Source organism: Vigna unguiculata, chromosome 5, assembly GCF_037176805.1.
Source record: "Vigna unguiculata cultivar grain cowpea cultivar isolate G323 ecotype 2 chromosome 5, ASM3717680v1, whole genome shotgun sequence".
Classification (NCBI taxonomy): domain Eukaryota; kingdom Viridiplantae; phylum Streptophyta; class Magnoliopsida; order Fabales; family Fabaceae; genus Vigna; species Vigna unguiculata.
In genome coordinates, this window is record NC_140796.1 from 46149755 (window position 1) to 46170854 (window position 21100).

Below are 21100 nucleotides of genomic sequence, written 5' to 3' on the forward strand. Positions count from 1 at the left end.
TGATATATTAATATTTCTTTACTTGCATCAATCAGATCATTACAGCTAGATCCAACGACGCGCATAGCCGATCCGTGTCGTTCAATTTTATTGGCCAAGTTAAAGGACAACTCCATTATATATATGTAACACATCTTAGACACATTTCACATCTCCTCTTTTGTTTCTCTCTTCGTCATTGAAACTAGTTCATCTTCTTCACAATTAATGGCAAGCCGAGCCAAAACCCAAGGACCAACCATGAACAAAAAAGGCATGTCAAAGAGTACCAAAGCTGGTCTCCAATTCCCTGTTGGTCGTGTTGCTCGATACCTCAAGACGGGCAAGTATGCTGAGCGCATCGGTACCGGTGCTCCTGTGTATCTCGCATCCGTTCTTGAATATCTGGCTGCCGAAGTAATTTACCTTATTCTCTCTCAATTTTGATTTTTCGTGTTTGTGGTTGGACCTAGGTTTTCAAAATTAAGGTTTATTTTGCCAATTTAATAACAATGTAAAAAATTGAATTTTGATATGATAAATTGGACTTATTAGAAATCATATAAGAATGTTTTTGTTAAAATAAAAAAAATACCTTTTGATCAAATGTACAAATTAATACTATTTTTTTAAAGTATGTGTTTATGTCTTAAATGTTTAGAGATGAATTTTCATTAACCAATTCCCTATGAATAATTTTGTGGAAGTTGTATTTTGCATGTGGTGTTTTCAGGTATTGGAGTTGGCAGGAAATGCTGCCATAGACAACAAGAAGACTAGAATCATGCCTCGCCATATCCAATTGGCAGTTAGGAATGATGAAGAGTTGAGTATACTTCTTGGGGATGTTACCATAGCCAATGGTGGTGTCATCCCTAACATTCACAACCTCTTACTTCCAAAGAAGAGTGGCACCTCTAAGGGTTTTGATGTTGACGAGGACTAGATTTTATGTCCTTTTTTTCTCTTCATCTCAAATGTAATCCCTTTATTCTCCCTTTCTCAAAGGGTCTCTATATTACTCAATAATACATAAATTGGGATTGCTATATTATCATAATAATTATTTGCCTTCATGCATTATCAACTCTTTCGTTCACTTAATTTTATATTCATATAATCTTTATACAAATTTATACAAACTTATTTTGTTTGAATTTAAGTTGGGTAAAAAAGAAAAATCTAAAAATCAAACACCAAATTAATAATACTTTGATACAAAATCCAAAATGGAAAAAAATACCACCACACTCTTTCTACTCCTCTAATTCGCTTAATTCATATCCAGCCATCAATCCAACCACATACATCATCGGGACCGTCCGTGATCAACGAAATCCAACGGCAGTCACTGTCGATCCGCGTCGTTCATTCTCATTGGCCCAATTTCTACGCCTTGCACTATATATACCTCGCAACCGCTCAAACTATACAAATACAATTCCTTCTCGTGTTTTCACAGTCACCGGAACTCCTCGCTGTTCATTTTCCTCTTCTCTATTTTTCTCGTGTTTAGGTCACAGTTCATCAATGGCAGGGCGAGGTAAAACCCTAGGATCCAGCGCCGCCAAGAAGGCTACCTCTCGGAGCAGCAAGGCTGGGCTCCAATTTCCTGTTGGTCGTATCGCTCGTTTCCTCAAGGCTGGAAAGTACGCAGAGCGTGTCGGTGCCGGTGCCCCTGTCTATCTGGCTGCCGTTCTTGAGTATCTCGCTGCTGAGGTAATTCCTTGTCTATGTCTAATTATGTTCTTTCGATCTAATTTTCCCATCTGGATAGATCTAGGGTTTTGAATTTTGAAATTCTATTGGGTTGATTTTCCCTATTTTGTCGTGCATGTTTAATTTCCTGTTAATTGAACAGAGAAGTTGTGATTTTTCCGATTCTCTTTTTGATTGGTTGAAGGTTATTGGTTTCTGAATTTTCAGGTTCTTGAGTTGGCTGGGAACGCTGCTAGAGATAACAAGAAGACTCGAATTGTGCCTCGTCACATTCAATTGGCCGTGAGAAACGATGAAGAGTTGAGCAAGCTTCTCGGGGATGTTACCATTGCTAACGGAGGTGTTATGCCCAACATTCACAATCTTTTGCTTCCAAAGAAGGCTGGTGGCTCATCCAAGGGTGCTGGTGCTGATGATGACTCTTAAATATTGGGATCTAATTTTTGTGAACGGAGACTGGATTTAGATTTTCTATCGTTTTACTGTTTTTGTAGTTCTTTGATCTTTGTGCTCTGTAGCTGTAGTTAGTTTCTCAGTTAGTGATGATTATGTGAATAGGGGAGACTCTTACTCTTCAAGAAAGATTGTTGAAAATTTAAATCAATTTACCTTCATCTTTTAATCTCTTTAATCTCTTTCTGGTTATAAATTCCTTTTATCTTTCGATCCGAAATTTATTATTCTTGTTTTATATTGAACGAATGTCTTTGTACATTTTTGCTTTTGCATTTCTGTTCTATTCTCTTGGTGAATCATCTGAATGTATGTTTTGGTCGGATGTTCAGATGTATTTGTCTGGACAATGTTCTGGTTTTTCAATGTTATATGTATCAACATCCAGTACAACCAATTTCACTGATTTTATGAATTGTAATATCTATGGGGTTGTGGTGGCGTGAAATTCTTCTTGTTTATTCATGAGTAATCACAATTTTAGACTGGACTTAATTTTTTCAAGTCTTTAGATGTTACAGATATTGACTGTTTTATTCTCTTGATAGCATCTCTGAGGGGAGGCAAATTGAGACAATTTGTTTATGTAGAATTGTATTGTCTGAGATGATCTATTAAACATAATCAGGGAAATTATATTTACATTAATTGAAAATTTAATAAGTATAAAGAATAATTGAAAACATTTTATTTATTTAATAATATTATGTTTAGAAACATTCAATAGAGCGTTATAAAAATGAAACAGGTTATATTATCTGAACTTGAGCTTGTGGAGTCTTATTTAATATGGCATGTCATTTGGTGGGTGAGAGCTTCTAGTTTTACTAAGTTGTACTTATCTTGTGACTGTAATTTATATGATTTTCAAATTTAATCGGTTGATTAGTATAGATGTAGACGTTGTTTTATTATTTTAAATGTTAGTTTGTTTTATAAGAAATAGAAATCATAAAAACCATACTATATTATCAAATATTTAGTATGAAAAGGACACTAAAATTTAGAAAATTAAATATTTTGATGTGTAAAAAATGAGAGTATTAAATAATATATAAATAATAATGGTTAAGAAATCTTATGTTTATACTCTAAAATACAATATATTATTTGAAGGAAACTCCATACTAATTTTTTTAATTAAGGTTGTAATAAACGAAAATATATTTTCAAGATTTAGATAAATTTTATAAATATTGAATAAGTTAATATACTTTCAGGATTCAGATAAATTTGACAAATATTGAATAAGTTAATTATTAATTGATAGAGATTATAAAGTTTGTGTAATAATAGACAAAAAAAAAATTGAGTTAATTTAATAAATTATTGGATGAGCGCAGAATATATATATATATATATATATATAGGATAATTTAAATTTAAAATAAAATATTAACAAAACATTTTTGTTACTTTTTTTGTATACTGTAAATAATATATATTTATATGTAAATTGATTGAGTATTTGGTTAGGGATAAAAATATAATAGATGGAAAGATATTTAATGTTGTTTTAAATTACAAGTCATCCAAATAAAAAGTTTTGAAAGGAGAGAGAGAGTGAGTGTAATAATTTAAATACAATCAACCTCAAGTCAATATTTTCAGATTAATAATAAATGTTTTAAATGGCTTTAAAATTATTCATTAATTGTAATTCATTAATTATTACAATAACTTTTATTGGTTAAATGTAATTCATTAATTATTACAATAAATGTAATTCATTAATTATTACAATAACTTTTCAGTTACTTATTGAATAATAACATATACCTTATATGAAATTACCTTTCGGAGCATATGTGGAAATCAAAAATAAATTTGTTACTGTCTGAATCTGTTTTTTTATTTATAGAAAATTTCTGTATTGATTATGTACAGAAAATCTCTAACTTTTTTAACTGGGTATGAGATGTAGATATCCGTCTTCGTTTTCATCTGTTTTATTCTCATTTTCGTTTAAATTATTAAAATATTTATAATCAAAAATATATATATATATATATATATATATATATTAATATATACTTTCTATTTTGTATTTCTTCTCTTTGTTTAATTTGTTATAAAATTCATTTGCATCTCTAATATACTTTTCATCTTATCATAATTTTTGTGCAATTTCAAATGATGTATGTCAATTATGTCTCACATTTAAATGTTTCTATTTATTTGAATATTTTTATTTATTGTATATTTTCTTTTCACATAAAAATGTTTATTACTTTCAATTTAATTGTTCAATAGTATAAATATTTAATTTACTATGTAATATAACAAATTTATCTTTATTACTCTATTATTAATATTTTTTTCATTTGAAAAACTGTTTTGTTTCTAAAATAATTTTTGTTATTTCTCAACCATTGACTATGTTGATATTTGAAAATTTTTCTTAGATCTTTAAAGTATTTTTTATTTTATCATATCCTTAATTATATATTTGGTTTTCCTTTTATGATTTCATTCCAATGATCTATCAAATTGTTTCTAAGACACACATTTAATAATTTTTTAATATTTTTTTTATTTTTATAATATAAAATACTATTATGATATATTTTATTATATAATTATCTTTTATTTTTTTAACTCATTATCATACTTTGGTTTTGTTACTGTAATTGTATAAACAAATTTTACTTACTATAATATAAACTTTTAATGTAATTTTCATAAATTTCTTTTTATCACCAAAAAATTAGAATTTAAAAAGTTGAAGTAAACATGCATTTAACATATATTTTAATCTTAATATTTTTTTTCCTTTTATATATATTTTTAAAAAAAATGAAATTTTATCAACTACAATTCATTAATGTTTGCAAATTTAATAGATATTTTGGTTCTCATGAAAATTTATTTGGTATTTTAATTTTAAATGTATACAATTATAATATAATTTCTTTATAAATATTTGATAATATTATGTTTTCTTTGCCGTAATTTTTTATTATTTTATAAAAAATAATTAATTAATTAATATTGAAACAATAAGAAAACATGTATGAGTATGAGTATGTACCTATTACCCAATGAGGATAAGGATGAGGATGAGATAAAAGTTTGATAACTGTAAAATTTGGATATGAGAAGGGAATGAATTTTTTCGATAAGAATGAATAAGAACTAGCGAAACTTGTCCCGTCGTGTTGCCATCCCTATTTGTGCCTAAGAACGAAGAAAATATATTATTTACAACTACAGAAATACACAAACTCGTAAAAGTGAAAAATATTTTATTAAAACCATGAGATTGTCTCATTTTATTTAAAAATATCAATCGAATTATCACATTTTAAGTTTTAATTGATTTTTTAAATGTTTTTTAATTTAATCCTTTTTTAGTATATTACTAAAGACATTAATTGTGTGTTATGTGTTAATTTATAATTTCTTAATTTTTTTAATTTCCTTTTAAAATGAAAAAAAACCCTATAGTTAAATTAAAATTGGTTAGTGTCAACTCGTGAATTTTTAAATTTTTAAATTCTTTTAAAATGGTCACGTATCAATTTATAATTCTATCATTTGTCAATATTGATGAAAAAAAATCTTGGATTAATATCTATACTTTTTATTTTATTTCAATTTATTCTAAATTTCATTTTTTAAATTAAAACAATTTTTATCATTGATATTAGATTTAATTTTCATATAAATATTACAATGATATTTTTATTATAATAGATTTTTTAACCACTTTAAATATATTTAAATATATATTTTTTAATTTTATTTAAAATTTATTTTAAGTATTTATACATTAATAATTTATAAAAAAATGTTAAAATTGGTGTAAAAATAATAACTTTTTAAATGTGAAATTTTAAAACAATTTTATACCGATTAATGTTTGTTATAACAATTAAATATTTCCTATAGAATCTTGCAAACGAGCTCTATCCATCTTCCAGCCTCGTGCATAAACTCAAGATAGTCTTTTTCTCTGAAATCCTATTTTTAAGTCTTATTGTCTTCCAAATGAAGAAGAAAAATAACTATTAAGATAATTCTACACACATTTACAAATAATTTGTATCCAATATAGAGAAAACAAATTTTCTTTACTAAAACATTTGAATTCTACAGATAAGTGTAGGGTTTGGAAGTAAGAAAGGAGGGAAAGACTAAAAATATGAAACGGAGGATAAAAATGAAATAGAATTTTATTTTTTATAATTTTTTTCTCATAAAAAGTATTTAAAAAATTATTTAATTATAATCCGTATATAATATCTGTAAATAATATTCAACTTATTCTCGGATTATGATTAGTAGATAATATTCATGTTCATATTACCTTCATATTATAATTAATAAATAATATAATGTTTAATTTACCTACAAATAATAATAATAATTATTGAAAGATAAATTATTATTTTCTTATAGATTGATTATATCATAATCTTCTATTACAAGCAAAATTATGAAATATTACGTTTCTTTGTTACTTCTTTAAGATGTGTTAAAGAAATACTCACAAATATCTATCATATTTTTATATCATTATGTACTAATACCATTTTTTTTACGCTTTCTTCCCTGTCCCTATAATACTCATATTTTAATATTAACATAATGGATACTTTTGTAATTGACACTAAGTTGTTGATTTTTTATTTTTCAATTCTATTGCCTTTAAACTCAATTTATTTAAATTAGTGAAAACACATATTCACTTTTTAAAATTTATTATAAATATTTATTTATTTATTTTATGGATAATTTTTGTTAATAAAAGTATTAATTTGAAAGAAAATTTAATTGAATAAGACAGTTAAATCTAACAAAATTAACAAAAGGATTACTTAAAAGATAAAAATGGTAAACAATGATTTTAATTTAAAAAATAATTATTTATTAAAAGATAAAATTGAAAATAGAGATGTGAACACAAATGAAGAATTCCATTTATATATAAATTATATATAAATATAAATACTCCCAATTGTAACATTAGATAACTATAATACATATTTCTATTTTAAATAGAGGAGAACAAATACATGGTGGATACTTTTACTGTTTTAACTGGAAAATAAACATTTTAAACTTACTTAATTACAAAATAATTGTGAGTCACTTTAGACTATCCATTCAAAGATTTTTCAATTTAAATGAAAGAAAGTGAAATCAACAATAAAGTAATCTTAAGCAAAATAATAAAATTCAATTAAATAATACATTTAGAAGAAAAATATTTTATGATTATTTTTAACAAGAATCTAACTTTTGTAGATACATAAAAATATAGTTTACATATTTTAAAGAGTTTTTAAGTTTAGAACATTGATTAAGCTGATAAATGGCATTACGAAAAAGTATTTCAGAAACAAAATTTTAAACATAAATAGTGTAACTAATTGAAAATGAAATACTTTAAACTCTAACGAAAAAATAAACTGAGTACAACAGGAAAAACTCATACTTTTAAGGTTAAAATATTCCGTTAATCCTTGTTTTTTTGCAAAATCTCAATTTGATCATCGTATTTTTATTAGTCTAAATTAGGTTCTCAGTTTTGTAAATTAGTATTAATTAGGTCCTTTCTGTTAATAGAAAACTAACACCGTTAAGTTAGTGTCACGTGTCAGCTCCTCATTTTTTTGAATTTTATTTTAAATTTTTTAAATTTTATTTTAAAAATATTTATGCCACGTGTTTGTAGTGTGCCACGTGTCAATCTAATATGGTGACACGTGTCAAATTATTATATGAATCTCAATTTGGTCATCATTTTTGTTAATTTGATTTAATTTCAGTCCCAAATTTTTTTAAAATTTTTTAATTTCATGTGCTCCAAATTTAGAACAAATTTAATTTTTTTATAGATGTAATGATGATACTTTTATTACAAGTGATATTTCTATTACATATTTTTAACAATATTTAATTTATTTAAATTTATATTTTACATTAAACTTTATTTAAATTTTATTTTAAAATTATAAATATATAGATAAATAAATTTATATTTGAAATATTTGTATAAAATTCAATATCAAGAATATTTTAGAGTTGGCTTAAAAATAACAATTTGGGACTCAAATCAAATCAAATTAACAAAGAGGACCAAATTGAGATTCATACAATAATTTGACACGTGGCACACTACAAACCTGACACGTGGCATAAATATATTTTTTTTTAAAATCTAAAAAATTTAAAAAATAAAAAAAAACAAAAAAATTAAAAAAAAATTTAAAAATTAAAAAAAATGAGGAGCTGACACGTGACACCTACTTAACGGCGTTAGTTCCCTACTAATGGAAAGGACCTAAATGATACCAATTTACAAAAATGAGGACCTAATTGAGACTAATAAAAATACGAGTTTCAAATTGAGATTTTGCAACAAAAACGAAGACCAACGGAATATTTTAACCTACTTTTAATCTTAACATTTTAAGTAACCAAAGAGACAAAAAAAAAATGTAAATGTAAGAAGGGAGGTGCAAGAAAAATAATAATTCAATAAACTAATGAGAAAAAAATTCAATTAATTGAAGCATAAATATAAAGATGAGAAATCTGAATTATGAATATTTGATATAAATTAATGAATAAAGATGAGTATATATATATATATATATATATATATATATATATATATATTTTTTTTTTTTTCCATTTTTGAAGTTTTAAATTTATCAATGTTTTATGCTTCACCTTTTATCTAAAAATCCTTCTATTTAATTGCTATTTATAAACTAAATTCGAAGGTTATATTTTTAAATAAAGAATCACTATGTTGACATATTATATTTTTTATTTGCTAAATATACTCTTATTATTTTATACTATGCCAATATATTTTTCTATATTTCCTATCATTTATTAATAAATATAACTTTTCTTCTCAAGAGCTAACTCATTCCTCTATTTCTTATAATTCCATTTAACTCTAAGACTCATTATACTCTTACATAATTCAATATCTCATGAGCAGTGGTGAATTTAAACAATAAAAAATTATATTTAGAGGTGCTAAGTTAAATGTTACACTTGGTGCAAAAATATGACTAGCATTCATGAATAACAGAAACAAACACTAAAATTTGTTCTAGCTATGATTGATTTTTATCAAGATCAAGTAAGACACAAGCATATAAAATCATCTAATGAAAAAGAAACTTCGCTCCTCTTGCAATAGACAACAACATTCTTAGTCTCTAATACTCTTGAAGAAGACAAAAAATTATGATTTAAAGTTACAAAGAATTCAATCTCAATGATGTAACAATTGTGATACTAATATCAAATTAAGTTAATGTTAGATACTTCAAAATTTGTATATGAATGACATTTTAGTTTGAACGAGAAGCATCGATAACATGCCAGTGATGGATCTAAGTCAGTAAAAATAAATTAAGTGATGTATTTGTACACCTTTAATTATATATAGGTTTACCACAGAGTAGCATTAAACGGATTCAATTCAAATATATAATAAATTTTGTTCAGATACTTAGTAATAATTGTAACAAAATCAAGAGATGCACCTCTACACTCTTGTATATTTACATGTTCGCCACCGACTTCGATGATTATAGAAAAGATGGTGAAACTCTAATCATGCATCTCTACAAAAGGAATATTGAAAAAAAACATGAATCTACATTTAAATGATTAACAAGACAATATCTTCCCTTCAAAATTAGACAAGTATAAGCAAGTGGTGACTCTATTACAACATTAAAGCTATACAACAAGGACATGGGCAAAGAAAGGAGTTTTACAAGTACCACTTCAAACTTAAACCTAAGGACTGTCATCATCATCTGAACTAAAGTCATCTGGCCTCCTACTTGCAATTACTGGAGAAATTCTTTGACGAATTAAATCATGAGCAGGAGGAAGAGGAGGATTAGGCGTTTCTTGCTTTGCACTAGAATTAGGTGTTTCTTGCTTTGCACCAGAATTAGGTGTTTCTTGCTTTGCACTAGAATTAGGCGTTTCTTGCTTTGCAGTAGAATTATTAGGTGTTTCTTGCTTTGCACCTTTTGGTGCTGCTGGTGCTGCTGGCTTCTTTGGTGGTGCAAGTTGTATCTCCTTGCACACCTTATCCAACATTACTAAGAACTCTCGTACTATGTTAAATAATCTCAACCCTTCATCCTTCCCTGTGTCCCCATGAAAGTAATCACCAGTGCTCTTCACCAGACCCATGATTTTCTTCTCCTCTTCTAGCAAACTTTTGACATCAGCCTCAGCTCTGTCTATGAAGCTCTTCACTGTCTCAATAAACCCTTTATCACCCTTCACATTGCTCATCTCTTTGTTCACAAAGTCTCTTGTTTTTATGAGACCATGCCCTACTCTTGAAGTTGTTCCTACCAACCCATCAGCATCTAAAGCTGCTGCTTTTTTCACACTCTCAAGTTCGGTGCTTAAATATGAAATCACTTGAAGACCAAGTTCACGATAGTGCTCATCTGAATCATTTGAGACTTCGTCTAGAAGGTCTTCTGTTTTTATGCTCGAGAAACTGTGATTCTCTTTTGCCATGCGTGCTGCTCTTATGCCCTCGGTGCGCACTATCTCTTGAACAACGAAGTGCAAGAGTGTGGTCTTGCCATCTACTCCTTTTACATCAGATAGTTTCAACAGTGTGTCAAGTTTGAATGCTTGTGCACCACCACGGAATGTCCCATCATTCATACGATTCCCAGTTTTCAGAACAGCTTCAAGAAGTTTCAGGAATAATCGACTACTTCTTAGCTTTTTACAAGCAACCTAACATCATATGGAAAGTGGAAGCAAAATTAGTTGGGGGTTTGGTTTTGGTAGAGGAAAAACTGGAATTTGGAAATCATATATACCTCTAAAATTGCAAAGGAGTCTCGAGTACTAGTGACATCCTCTTGAAGAGTACCCATGTAAATTAATGCTTCCATTCGTTTAAAAGAACAAGGAATGTCAACTATGGCTTTAAGGAACCTATCTGCAGGGGTGAGTTGGGCTGGATTACCACTGAAAACTCTAAGCTTAAGTTCTTCGTCCTGCGTTGGTGCCATCTTCAACAAGGTTTGAAGGAACTCTACGGGAAGCTCATTTCCTGATCAACCAAAGAAGAATTTAGAGATATTAAACTGTTTTTGTTTTACATTTCTCTGTATTGTTGTTATCTTTGATGAATCTAACATTAATATGATAACCGGTGGAAGTAAGAAAAGAATGACCTTCAAGAAGTGCATCACAAACTTCATCTGCGGTGACATTTAATGCTTTTAATAGAATAGATAAATTCTGTGCTTTCTTTGCGTTGACGATTTGTATAAGTTGGGGAGTAGCTTGGGCAGGCTCTTTTTTCGGTGCCTTTCCTTTATCCGTACTCACAGCATTAAAGCCAAAGAGTGTCTCGATCATTTCTTCATTAAACCTACGAAACATTGAGCATTAAGAATATGAATAATAAAAATGAAATTGCAGTTTAGGAGGAAGAGATGTTGGGGATGTATGTATGTTACTCACTGGAAGGATCCTGCTTTGAGTTGATTCCATACCATTGCTTGATCGTTAGCTTGAACCTTATCCCAGAAGAAAGGCTTTAACTTAGTTTTAGGAACATACGGTTCCCCATCAAAACTGGCTTCCTCAACAACCTTTGGATTGGAAGCAGCTCTTGCATGACCTCCACCAGCACCGGGGGGTGGAGGAGGTCTAGGACCAGCACCAGGGGGACCAGGAGGACCCTTGCCTCTCATTGGAGGTGGTGGTGGAGCTCTAGGGCCATTGCCAGGAGGAGGGGGAGGTCCTCTGGGGCCACCAGGAAGTGGAGGAGGTGGAGGTCCGGCACCGCCAGGCTTCGGCGGTGCACGAGGAGGAGGAGGAGGGGGAGGACCAGAATTAGAAGTAGAAGAAGAAGGTGGAAGAGGTGGAGGCGGTGGAGGAGGTGGTGCTGGTGCTGCTGGTGCTGCTGGAGGAGGAGCAAGATCAGGTCTTCCAGGAGGAGGTTTTAGAGGAAGAATATCAGAAGGTTTATCTGGTTCAGGAGGAGGAGGAGCAAGATCAGGCCTTCCCGGAGGAGGAGGAAGAAGATCAGTTCTTCCAGGAGGAGGAGGAAGAAGATCGGTTCTTCCAGGAGGAGGAGGAAGAAGATCAGTTCTTCCAGGAGGAGGAGGAAGAAGATCAGGCCTTCCAGGAGGGGGTTTCAAAGGAGGCAATCCATTACTTGAAACTACTCTCCCAGGAGGAGGTTTCAGTTCAAATGATGGTCTCACAGAAGAACTACCAACTTCCCCTGATTCATCTTCATTATTCACCGAGATTGAGTTTCTCTTCTCATCACCTAATTCAATACTTGACGAGTCAATCCCAATTTCTCCTTCTTTCATTGAATTCTTGAATTGAATATGGTTCGAAGAAGAACCTGCAACATTCAAGTACATTTTTGTCAAGATTATAGTGCAGATACCCAACAATATATGTGAGTTTAAGAATGAAACTTTTGTATTACCAAGAGAGTCATTCATGCTCATGCTGAGAAGGGGTCTCTCATCATTCTGGCTAACTTGTCCACTCCCACAAAATAGATAACAACACAAAATGACCAATACCACAGCTACAACTGCTCCCACCAGAGGTATTGCCATGCCACCTCCAGATCCTTTTGCATCTGCTTGATCTTTAATGCTTATATGTATTTCATGTTCCTTGTTTGCTGTTTCTGATAGGTGCTGGGGAGAAACTTGACCCAGATATCTTCTAGATGAAGGTGATACCATGTATGTTGCATGCCAGATCTTAGAGGAATCCTCTTCCCCCAGAGCATGGATTGGAAAATTGTTTTTTCTAAAACACTTAAGAACATTTTCCTTTAATTGAGGATAACATGCATGAATCATTTGTTGGATGTTTTCTCTGGCTACTGACCCAATTTCTACATTAACTTCATTGCTGTTTCTGCAAGATTCCTTTGGGAGGCACAAGCTGAAATCGTCGACTTCTTTCTTTAATCGAATCAAATCTTCCCAACATATGATCCATAACACCTTTGCCTGTGGTCATGAAACTATAACCAATTTCAGAGTCCATGTACATATATATATATATATATATATCTGTAATAATTTAGTAATGAAATGAGTCTTACCGTATCCTCAGTTAATAATCCAGATGTTGGATCAAACAATTGGCTGATCAATTCTTCTTGAGTTTTTTTCTCTTCACTGCTCACTACGACCAAAATATGAAAAACCAAAATGCTGCAAAAGATAACCTTTATGGTACCCATATATTGTTGAATAGCCATCTTCATCTTCTTCTTCGTATTACGTCAAGCTCTGAACCAACAAGTATGCAGGTTTCCATTCTTTTCCCAATCAAAATTATTTCTCATCATACACCGTTAACCCGTTATGATGATGATCACTGCCTTGTCAACACAAATTCCAACACAATTCTGATTCATACATAATGAACCAACGCAAATCCACCTCTTTCTATCTTCTCCAAAATTCCCAATTTCTTATTAAATTGGATAACCTTCAACAACTTGTTATAATAATTATAATAATAAGAAATGCAAAACATCCTACAATGGATCTTGGCACATGGCTTATTGATCAAATTCAACGCAATTACAAACGAAAAACAAAATTTAAGAAACGATCGTTTGTATTTTCTGCATGTGATAATTAAAAGAAAAAAAAAAAAAACGCGTGCTACCAGATCAATGCAAATAGACCCTGTTATTGTTGATATTAAAACATCGGAGAATATAACGATAACATTTTGTTGGTGTAATAAGAAGGAGTTATAGCATGAAATTGATGAATGAGTTTTTGTGCTTTCTGGGTTACGATGCGATGATGGAAAATTTGTTGGCGCCAGAAACCCTAGCACAAAGGGCCGTCCTATCAATTTTTCTGGATTAGGACGTTGGCGCCTACTGTCCAACACAAATTCTCCTTTTTATGTTTCTTTCTCTTTCTCTTTCTCTCTTTTTCTTTCTTAATTTCTTTTCCAATTTTTGTTCTTACCATTTTCTAATTTTGTGGAAATTACATCAAAATTTTAGAGCCATTGTAAAATCACACATTTATTCTTGATTTTACAATAATCTACATAATACATAAAACCAATAAATAGTGATTTTTAACATTATATTTCTTTAATTGGTGTACGTGCAATTCACAATACATTGAGAAATATATCTCAAAATTAAAAGGTGATGAGACAAAAATGTAAAAAACAAGAACTGAATATATACTATGAAGTGGTAGTATGTATTTAATATTTAACCACCTTACCTTAGGGTTGAAATATTTTATTTTTATTTTTAATATATGATATTGTCATCGTTAATTTTAATTTTGAACTTCTAAATTATATGAATTCTTCATTTATTTTTGTATATCAGCTATATGAATTCTTATACATATAGTCTTTTATATTATATTAATTCTTACTAATCATATAAAGGATAAATTATGTTTTGGGTTACCAGAAATATATATTTTTTATTTGCTTAATTCCTATGAAACGTAAACATATTTTTGTGTTACTTAAAAATGACCGCACTAACTAATTTTGGCGGGGGTAATAAGGAGGATGTAAAAAATAAGAGTTATTTGAACGATAAATTTTTTGTCTTATTTGTGATTTCTTAAATTACATATTTAGGTGTTTGTTTGTTGCGTACGGAATATAGCAACTGTTACAGTACCACAAATTATATTCTCAAGTAAGTGTAAATGTGTGTTTGGTTAATACAAATCACATTAAAATATTAATTAATGTAATTTCAAATAAATGATCAGATATCTAATTCCATAACGAAAAATTGATTTTTAAGTTCAGGGTTAAAACAACCTTCAATGACATTTAAGCTGAATAAATTTTTGGAAAATATTAGTTAACTATTTTTTCTTACCATTTCTCTTACCACTTAACATGGATTCAACTTTTGCATTTCAATTTTAACTTTTAATATACTTTTAAGTTGTAGAAGTGTCAGTGAAAATAAAAAAGTACATTCTGCGCGTGGGTGATCTTTTGGACAGAAAATCTCCATTCTATTAGGCTTTTTAGAAGTTGCCATTTTTGGACCCCATTTCTTCGCACCCACCAAGTTTCTTAGAAGCTTCACACAGAACCCATTTTTCCCTTCTTCTTTGAATATTGTCACCCATAAGGTAAGAAAACAAAGCCCCTTCCTTTCTAATAAGCACATTGCAACCCATAAAGCTAGCGAGCAAAGCCCCTTTTGTTGTACTCGTTACATTACAAACCATAACCCTTCTAGCCCCTTCTACCCTTCTTTTCTTTGGACTGAATTTTGCAAGCCCTAAACGAAAGGTTTTGGTCGTAATATTTGTTCGATCAATGCACAGGACATTGGGGGTTTTGCGGAGATGAATATTGTTATTGATTTACTTTGTCACCTAAGATTAGGTTGTAAAGGGGAGAATTGTGTGTTCTTATGTAATTCCAAAATCTGTCAATTTTAATTTGTGCAAAAGCTCTTTCGTGGGTTACACCTTAATTACTCTTGGGTTGCAAGATAAATTTAAAAATGTTGCAGGCTAGTTTTTCCCCAAATGAACTTACACCCAATTTTGAAGAAATGGGATGGGGTCTAGTATTTGTGTGCACAGCTCGGGTCCACCCTTTTAGTAAGAGAGAGAATTGTGTGTTCTCATGCACTTCCAGAATTTTTCAATTTTATTTTGTGCAAAAACTCCTTTGTAGGTTACACCTTAATTGCTCTTGGGTTGCAACATAAGTTTAAAAATGTTGTAGGCTAATTTTTTCCCTAAATGAACTTACACCTGGTTTAGAAGAAGTGGGATGGAGTCTGATATTGGTGTGCACAGGAGAAAATTGTGTGTTCTTATGCACTTCCAAAATATGTCAATTTTACTTTGTGCAAAAACTCCTTTGTGGGTTACACCTTAATTGCTCTTGGGTTGCAAGATAAGTTTAAAAATGTTACAAATTGATTTTTCCTTAAATGAACTTACACTTGGTTTAGAAGAAGTGGAATGGAGTCTAGTATTGGTATACACAATTGGGGTCCACCCTTTTAGTAAGGGAAAAAAATTGTGTGTTCTCATGCACTTTCAAAATCTGACAATTTTATTTTGTGCGAAAACGCATTCGGAGGTTACACCTTAATTATTCTTGGGTTGCAACATAAGTCTAAAAATATTGCAGGCTATTTTTTCTCTAAATGAACTTACACATGGTTTAGAAGAAGTGGGATGGAGTCAGGTATTGATGTGCACAACTGGTGTCCGCCCTTTTAGTAAGGGAGAAAATTATGTGTTCTCATGCACTTCCAAAATCTGTCAATTTTATTTTGTGCAAAAAATCCTTCGTGGGTTACACCTTAATTGCTTTTGGGTTATAGATAAATTTAAGAATAATGCAGACTAGTTTTTCCCGAAAGGAACTTACACTTGGTTTATAATAAATGGGATGGGGTCTGGTATTTGTGTGCATAGTTGAAGTCCACCCTTTTAGTAGGGGAGAGATTTGTGTGTTCTTATGCACTTCCAATATCTGTCAACTTTTTTTATGCAAAAACTCCTTCATGGGTTACATCATAATTGCGCTTGGATTGCAAGATAAGTTTAAAAAAGTTGCAGGTTAGTTTTTTTCCAAATGAACTTACACTTTAGAAGAAGTGAAATTAGGTTTGGTATTGGTGTGCACAACTAGGGTTCACCCTTTTTGTAAGGGAGACAATTGTGTGTTCTCATGACTTCCAAAATTTGTCAACTTTATTATGTGCAAAATCTCCTTCGTTCAAAAATAGGAGGGGCTTCATTCACTAGCTTTATGGGTTGCAGTGTGCATAATAGGAAAGGGGCTTCATTTTCTTACCTTATGGTTTGCAATGTTCATCGAAGAATGGAAAAATGAGTTCTATGAAACTTGGTGGGTGCAAAAAAATGAGGTCCCAAAAATGGCAACTTTCAGAATACTTAAGAGAATGGGGACTTTCTGCCCAAAAGATTACTCATGCGCGGAATGGACTTTTTTTATTTCCTCTGACACTTCTACAACTTAACTTAAAACTAAATTAAAAGTTAAAATTAAAATGCAAAAATTAAATTCACGTTAGGTGGTAAGAGAAGTGGTAAGAAAAAGTAGTCGACTATTATTTTCCTAAACTTTTATACCACTAACAACTTATTTTTTAGATATAGATTAATTTATGTAAAAATAAACTCTGACAAGAATGCAATTTATAAAATTCAATACACAAAGACTTCTCCAAATACACAGTAATAGAAGAAGAAAAAGTGTTTCACAAAGAGACAAATAAACCAAACCCTTTTATCCCTCACATGATCTTTTTAAAGAACAATCTTATTTGAACATATACATACATATTAAATGTCAACACCACTCCTTAAAAATGGTAATGCACCACTCTACCAAAACAATTCCCTTCTCTTATGCTGCAATTGAACATCTTTTTGGTTGATTCCCAAATGCTGAATTTTTGAGGTAGCTGGTTGAAGTTGGTTTATCCTAACTCAAAAGGTAATGAATGATAACTGATAATGTTATCAACACCGCCCTAAGGACCCCACCATCCAAAGTGCCTTCACTCTCTCATATGCTTCAAATTCTAACATCCATCAAGTAGATTCCAACACTGCCTTTGCCAAAAAAGCTACTCCCTCAGATGCCCCATGAATGATTACCGATGCCCTAAGTCAAAACTTCATAGAAATGCATCATATTTATATGTATCTATATAATTTCTGATATACACCCTCTTTTTTTTAAACTATGAATGACAGATATAGTTAGAAATTATCTTAAAATGTATATATGAGTTGTTGGTTTAAGCACTTCAACAAAGAAAAGTAGAAGAAAGGGTATGTCACCAACTGTTTGAGGAATTTGCTCTGATACACTTTTTTTTTTTTTTTTGTATAGATGCTCATATGGATTGAGGATGTGCATCAAGACAACACACATCCACTCCTAACAAGGCATGAAAAATCAAGATTCCTTCCACACAACTTTTATGTGTGGATGAAGAATCTGGAGGTAATGCCATGGATTTGGTTGATAACACAACTGAAAGGTTGGAAAGGACTTGTTTTCTTTTGAGAAGATTAAACAAGTGAATAGGAGCAGTAGAAAGTTTTATAATGACACTTGTAACAGTTTATCACTCTTGAGAAAAATTTAACTGTGATGATGAGCTACAAAAATTGCAACTGCTTCTTTATCTGCTCTTGTTAAAACATGTCACCATGGCAAAGTCCTTTGTCTTGAATTTATCATATGCATGCAATCTGCAACAAGATAGCATCAATTCTTCATGCCTGGCACGTGACAAACAGGTAATAAGCCAGTTGCAAAGTATCTTGGCTGAGAAAAAGAGCAAGAAAGTTGATGCTTGTCGGTGATCAATCTGTGAATTCGGTAATCTTCAGTTGGAGTTTACACAGGACACAAAATGTACATATACATTCATGATTCATTGAATAGAACAAAGCATGTCCCACTCTAGCTTAGTGATTGGAAAACTCTTGCCAGAGTAATAATATGGTTTTTGTAGCATAAGATAGAACATGAAAGTTGAATCCCTTACATTCATGTAACAAGCAGAAAGAGGTTGAAGATATTGCATGTTTGGGAACTACTTTTTCTTAAAAAGTTGAAAAAGATAAAAAAATGAGTGAGGTTGCATAAACATTATTTATTATAATGAACTTAATTAAGCCAAAAATCATTCCTACAGATTCTGCTAGAGCATCTATCAGTTGTCAGAGGACTTTGACTTGATTGGTATCCCTTTCCATTTTTCACATCTTGTGTTAGACAACCAAAATGCATAGGGATACCACATATCCTTTAGCTATACGCAATATGCCTGACATGGTTTCTCTTTTGATGGAAGAAAAATTTAGAAAAGAAAATATTCCTTCCTTGCTTTACAGCCCCCAAATATGCCAAAGGAATTTGTTCTGTGTTTCATTAGATGGCTTCTCTCACACTATAAGAGAAAGGCAACAAAACTCTCTCTTCACCATAGCCTCACAATTATTCAGTTTTCCCAGCATAGATGACTAGTTCTAACAAGAGGCTTGAGGTTCAAACAGAAGATCAAACTCCACATAAATGGTGTGTTTCACTGGGAGAAGAGCCTTTCAAAAGATTCTTCAGCCAGACTAATCCAACACTGCACAAGGTTTTTGGTGATGGATCACTTTTCAGTCCACTGTTGTTTGGCAAGTTCTTTGATCCTTCTGATGCCTTCCCTCTATGGGAGTTTGAGTCAGATGTATTGTTATCTCATTTAAGGAGCTCCAGCCAAAGCACTGTGGATTGGTGTCAGACAGGTGAAGGCTACATATTAAAAGCAGAAATACCAGGTAAGAAAAAGAGCTTTTCAATTACCCTTATTTGGTAAACTGAATATATGTCAAACAAATTATGCTGCAATGAAACTGCCCCATCATTTTATAGATCTGAAACACAAAATAGGATCTCAGAACTGGAGGAACCATACAAAATTTGCATGAACCTAAGGAGAGAGAGCCTTTACCCTGCATCAAGAATTTTCTTAACTTGTACAAATGGGTAGTAAGTAACCTATGAATGAATAATATAGGCTCTAATAGTGTAACACTGCCACCTAACTATATCTAATCACAAACTATCATGTATGATAATCACTTTGTAAATCATACTAGGAATAATTTCTGATTAATAATGGATTCCTATTAGTTGATAGTGCAAACTGATGTATCTTCATAAGGTTTTAAGTTGAAGCATAAGGTTATAAGGTTTTAAGTTGAAGACAGTGTCAATTTCTTATATAGGTTGAGCTCAGGTTTCATTAGTATTTTCTTCCCGTAAATATCCCTTCAAAAGATCCATCACAAACTTACATCAACTTATATATGTAAGTTTATTAAACTCAACAAATAACCAAATAAATGAACTTGAGCCGATTGGAGTTGTGGGGCCAAGTTTCCATAGATTGAATTAAGAAAAGTGGTTAACTAGACAAAATTTCTGTGACACCAGTGGTTTGTCAAAACAGGAACTGGGAAAAATAACATTCAAGTCGTTGTTGATAAGGGGAAGGTTGTGGAAATTAGTGGAGCGTGGAAGCAGCAAAGAGACTCAAAGGCACATGACTGGAGGTGTGGCCATTGGTGGGAACATGGATATGTGAGAAGGCTTGAGATGCCAGAGGATGCAGATTGGAAGAATATAGAAGCATACATACATAATGACATATACTTAGAAATACGTATTCCAAAGAGCCAACAGGGTCGTGATCTTCCTCAGGGAAAAGATGTGGCTTGAACATGCAGAAGCACTGTAAATTTAACAAATAACAGGTGGAGAACAACCAGAGTTTCTCACAATCTTGTAGCCAGCTTCTATGCAAATTAATACCGCAAAATTTAACAAAGTTATAAAACTCTCAAATCTCAAACTAATGTCAGCCAGCATGAGAAGGCCTTCTGATTATGTATAACACACATATATATATGCCAGGAGAAGGGAATAAAAAGAAATTGTGGTGTATAAAACGCAATGATTGTTTTTTGTTTAATTTATTAATGATTATTTGATTGACAGTGATAATTGAAAGACGAACAGAGGAATTTATTATTGCAGTAAAGTTGTGAGGAATATGAGGAATAGCCAATGCAATATCATGATCCCCGTCAGCATAAAGAGTTTCAAGTTTTCTGATAAAAAATACATAGAAAATAGCAGAAAATGTTCATTCTACATGAAAGAATGCTGTTTCATTTGGTTGGTCTAAAAATTCATGAATTTGTAAGAAATTAGTCTGTCTAGAAACACAAACTGGTAAGAATCATCTAAAAACAAAGTTACAAATTCATAACTATAATTTTCACTTGCTGATGTAAAAATTGGTCACAAGTTGTGGCTAGTATCAGATGAGTGTAGAAGATGTACTAAAAGAAGCAATTCTCAT

General features: G+C 31.0%; 4 protein-coding genes across 4 annotated transcripts; 3 read left to right on the plus strand and 1 right to left on the minus strand.

The window, feature by feature from the left end:
* The first annotated feature begins 165 nt into the window (after nt 1-165).
* LOC114186016 (histone H2A.6-like) lies at nt 166-1038 on the plus strand. Its single transcript, XM_028074007.2, has 2 exons — nt 166-396; nt 713-1038. The coding sequence occupies exons 1-2, from the start codon at nt 208-210 to the stop codon at nt 923-925; spliced, it is 402 nt and encodes a 133-aa protein (XP_027929808.1). The 5' UTR covers nt 166-207; the 3' UTR covers nt 926-1038.
* Nucleotides 1039-1404: 366 nt separating this feature from the next.
* RAT5 (Histone superfamily protein) lies at nt 1405-2329 on the plus strand. The gene is made up of 2 exons (XM_028070294.2): nt 1405-1698; nt 1906-2329. The coding sequence occupies exons 1-2, from the start codon at nt 1510-1512 to the stop codon at nt 2122-2124; spliced, it is 408 nt and encodes a 135-aa protein (XP_027926095.1). The 5' UTR covers nt 1405-1509; the 3' UTR covers nt 2125-2329.
* Nucleotides 2330-9760: 7431 nt separating this feature from the next.
* Nucleotides 9761-14099, minus strand: LOC114183601 (uncharacterized). The gene is made up of 6 exons (XM_028070679.2): nt 13259-14099; nt 12623-13163; nt 11638-12535; nt 11346-11545; nt 10986-11221; nt 9761-10899 (listed from the first exon to the last, which is right to left on the minus strand). The coding sequence occupies exons 1-6, from the start codon at nt 13421-13423 to the stop codon at nt 9925-9927; spliced, it is 3015 nt and encodes a 1004-aa protein (XP_027926480.1). The 5' UTR covers nt 13424-14099; the 3' UTR covers nt 9761-9924.
* A 5048-nt stretch (nt 14100-19147) lies between these two features.
* LOC114183526 (HSP20-like chaperones superfamily protein) lies at nt 19148-20707 on the plus strand. The gene is made up of 2 exons (XM_028070577.2): nt 19148-19511; nt 20186-20707. The coding sequence occupies exons 1-2, from the start codon at nt 19202-19204 to the stop codon at nt 20452-20454; spliced, it is 579 nt and encodes a 192-aa protein (XP_027926378.1). The 5' UTR covers nt 19148-19201; the 3' UTR covers nt 20455-20707.
* Nucleotides 20708-21100: the final 393 nt, after the last annotated feature.

What these genes read in the sequence shown, in the direction of transcription:
- LOC114186016 (XM_028074007.2), top strand. Translation starts at nt 208, where the DNA reads ATGGCAAGCCGAGCCAAAACCCAAGGACCAACCATGAACAAAAAAGGC. An exon ending in TTGAATATCTGGCTGCCGAA is followed by an intron (nt 397 to 712) that starts GTAATTTACCTT and finishes TGGTGTTTTCAG; the next exon opens with GTATTGGAGTTGGCAGGAAA.
- RAT5 (XM_028070294.2), top strand. Translation starts at nt 1,510, where the DNA reads ATGGCAGGGCGAGGTAAAACCCTAGGATCCAGCGCCGCCAAGAAGGCT. An exon ending in TTGAGTATCTCGCTGCTGAG is followed by an intron (nt 1,699 to 1,905) that starts GTAATTCCTTGT and finishes CTGAATTTTCAG; the next exon opens with GTTCTTGAGTTGGCTGGGAA.
- LOC114183601 (XM_028070679.2), bottom strand. Translation starts at nt 13,423, where the DNA reads ATGAAGATGGCTATTCAACAATATATGGGTACCATAAAGGTTATCTTT. An exon ending in GATTATTAACTGAGGATACG is followed by an intron (nt 13,164 to 13,258) that starts GTAAGACTCATT and finishes TCATGACCACAG; the next exon opens with GCAAAGGTGTTATGGATCAT. An exon ending in GAGCATGAATGACTCTCTTG is followed by an intron (nt 12,536 to 12,622) that starts GTAATACAAAAG and finishes TGAATGTTGCAG; the next exon opens with GTTCTTCTTCGAACCATATT.
- LOC114183526 (XM_028070577.2), top strand. Translation starts at nt 19,202, where the DNA reads ATGACTAGTTCTAACAAGAGGCTTGAGGTTCAAACAGAAGATCAAACT. An exon ending in ATTAAAAGCAGAAATACCAG is followed by an intron (nt 19,512 to 20,185) that starts GTAAGAAAAAGA and finishes TTGTCAAAACAG; the next exon opens with GAACTGGGAAAAATAACATT.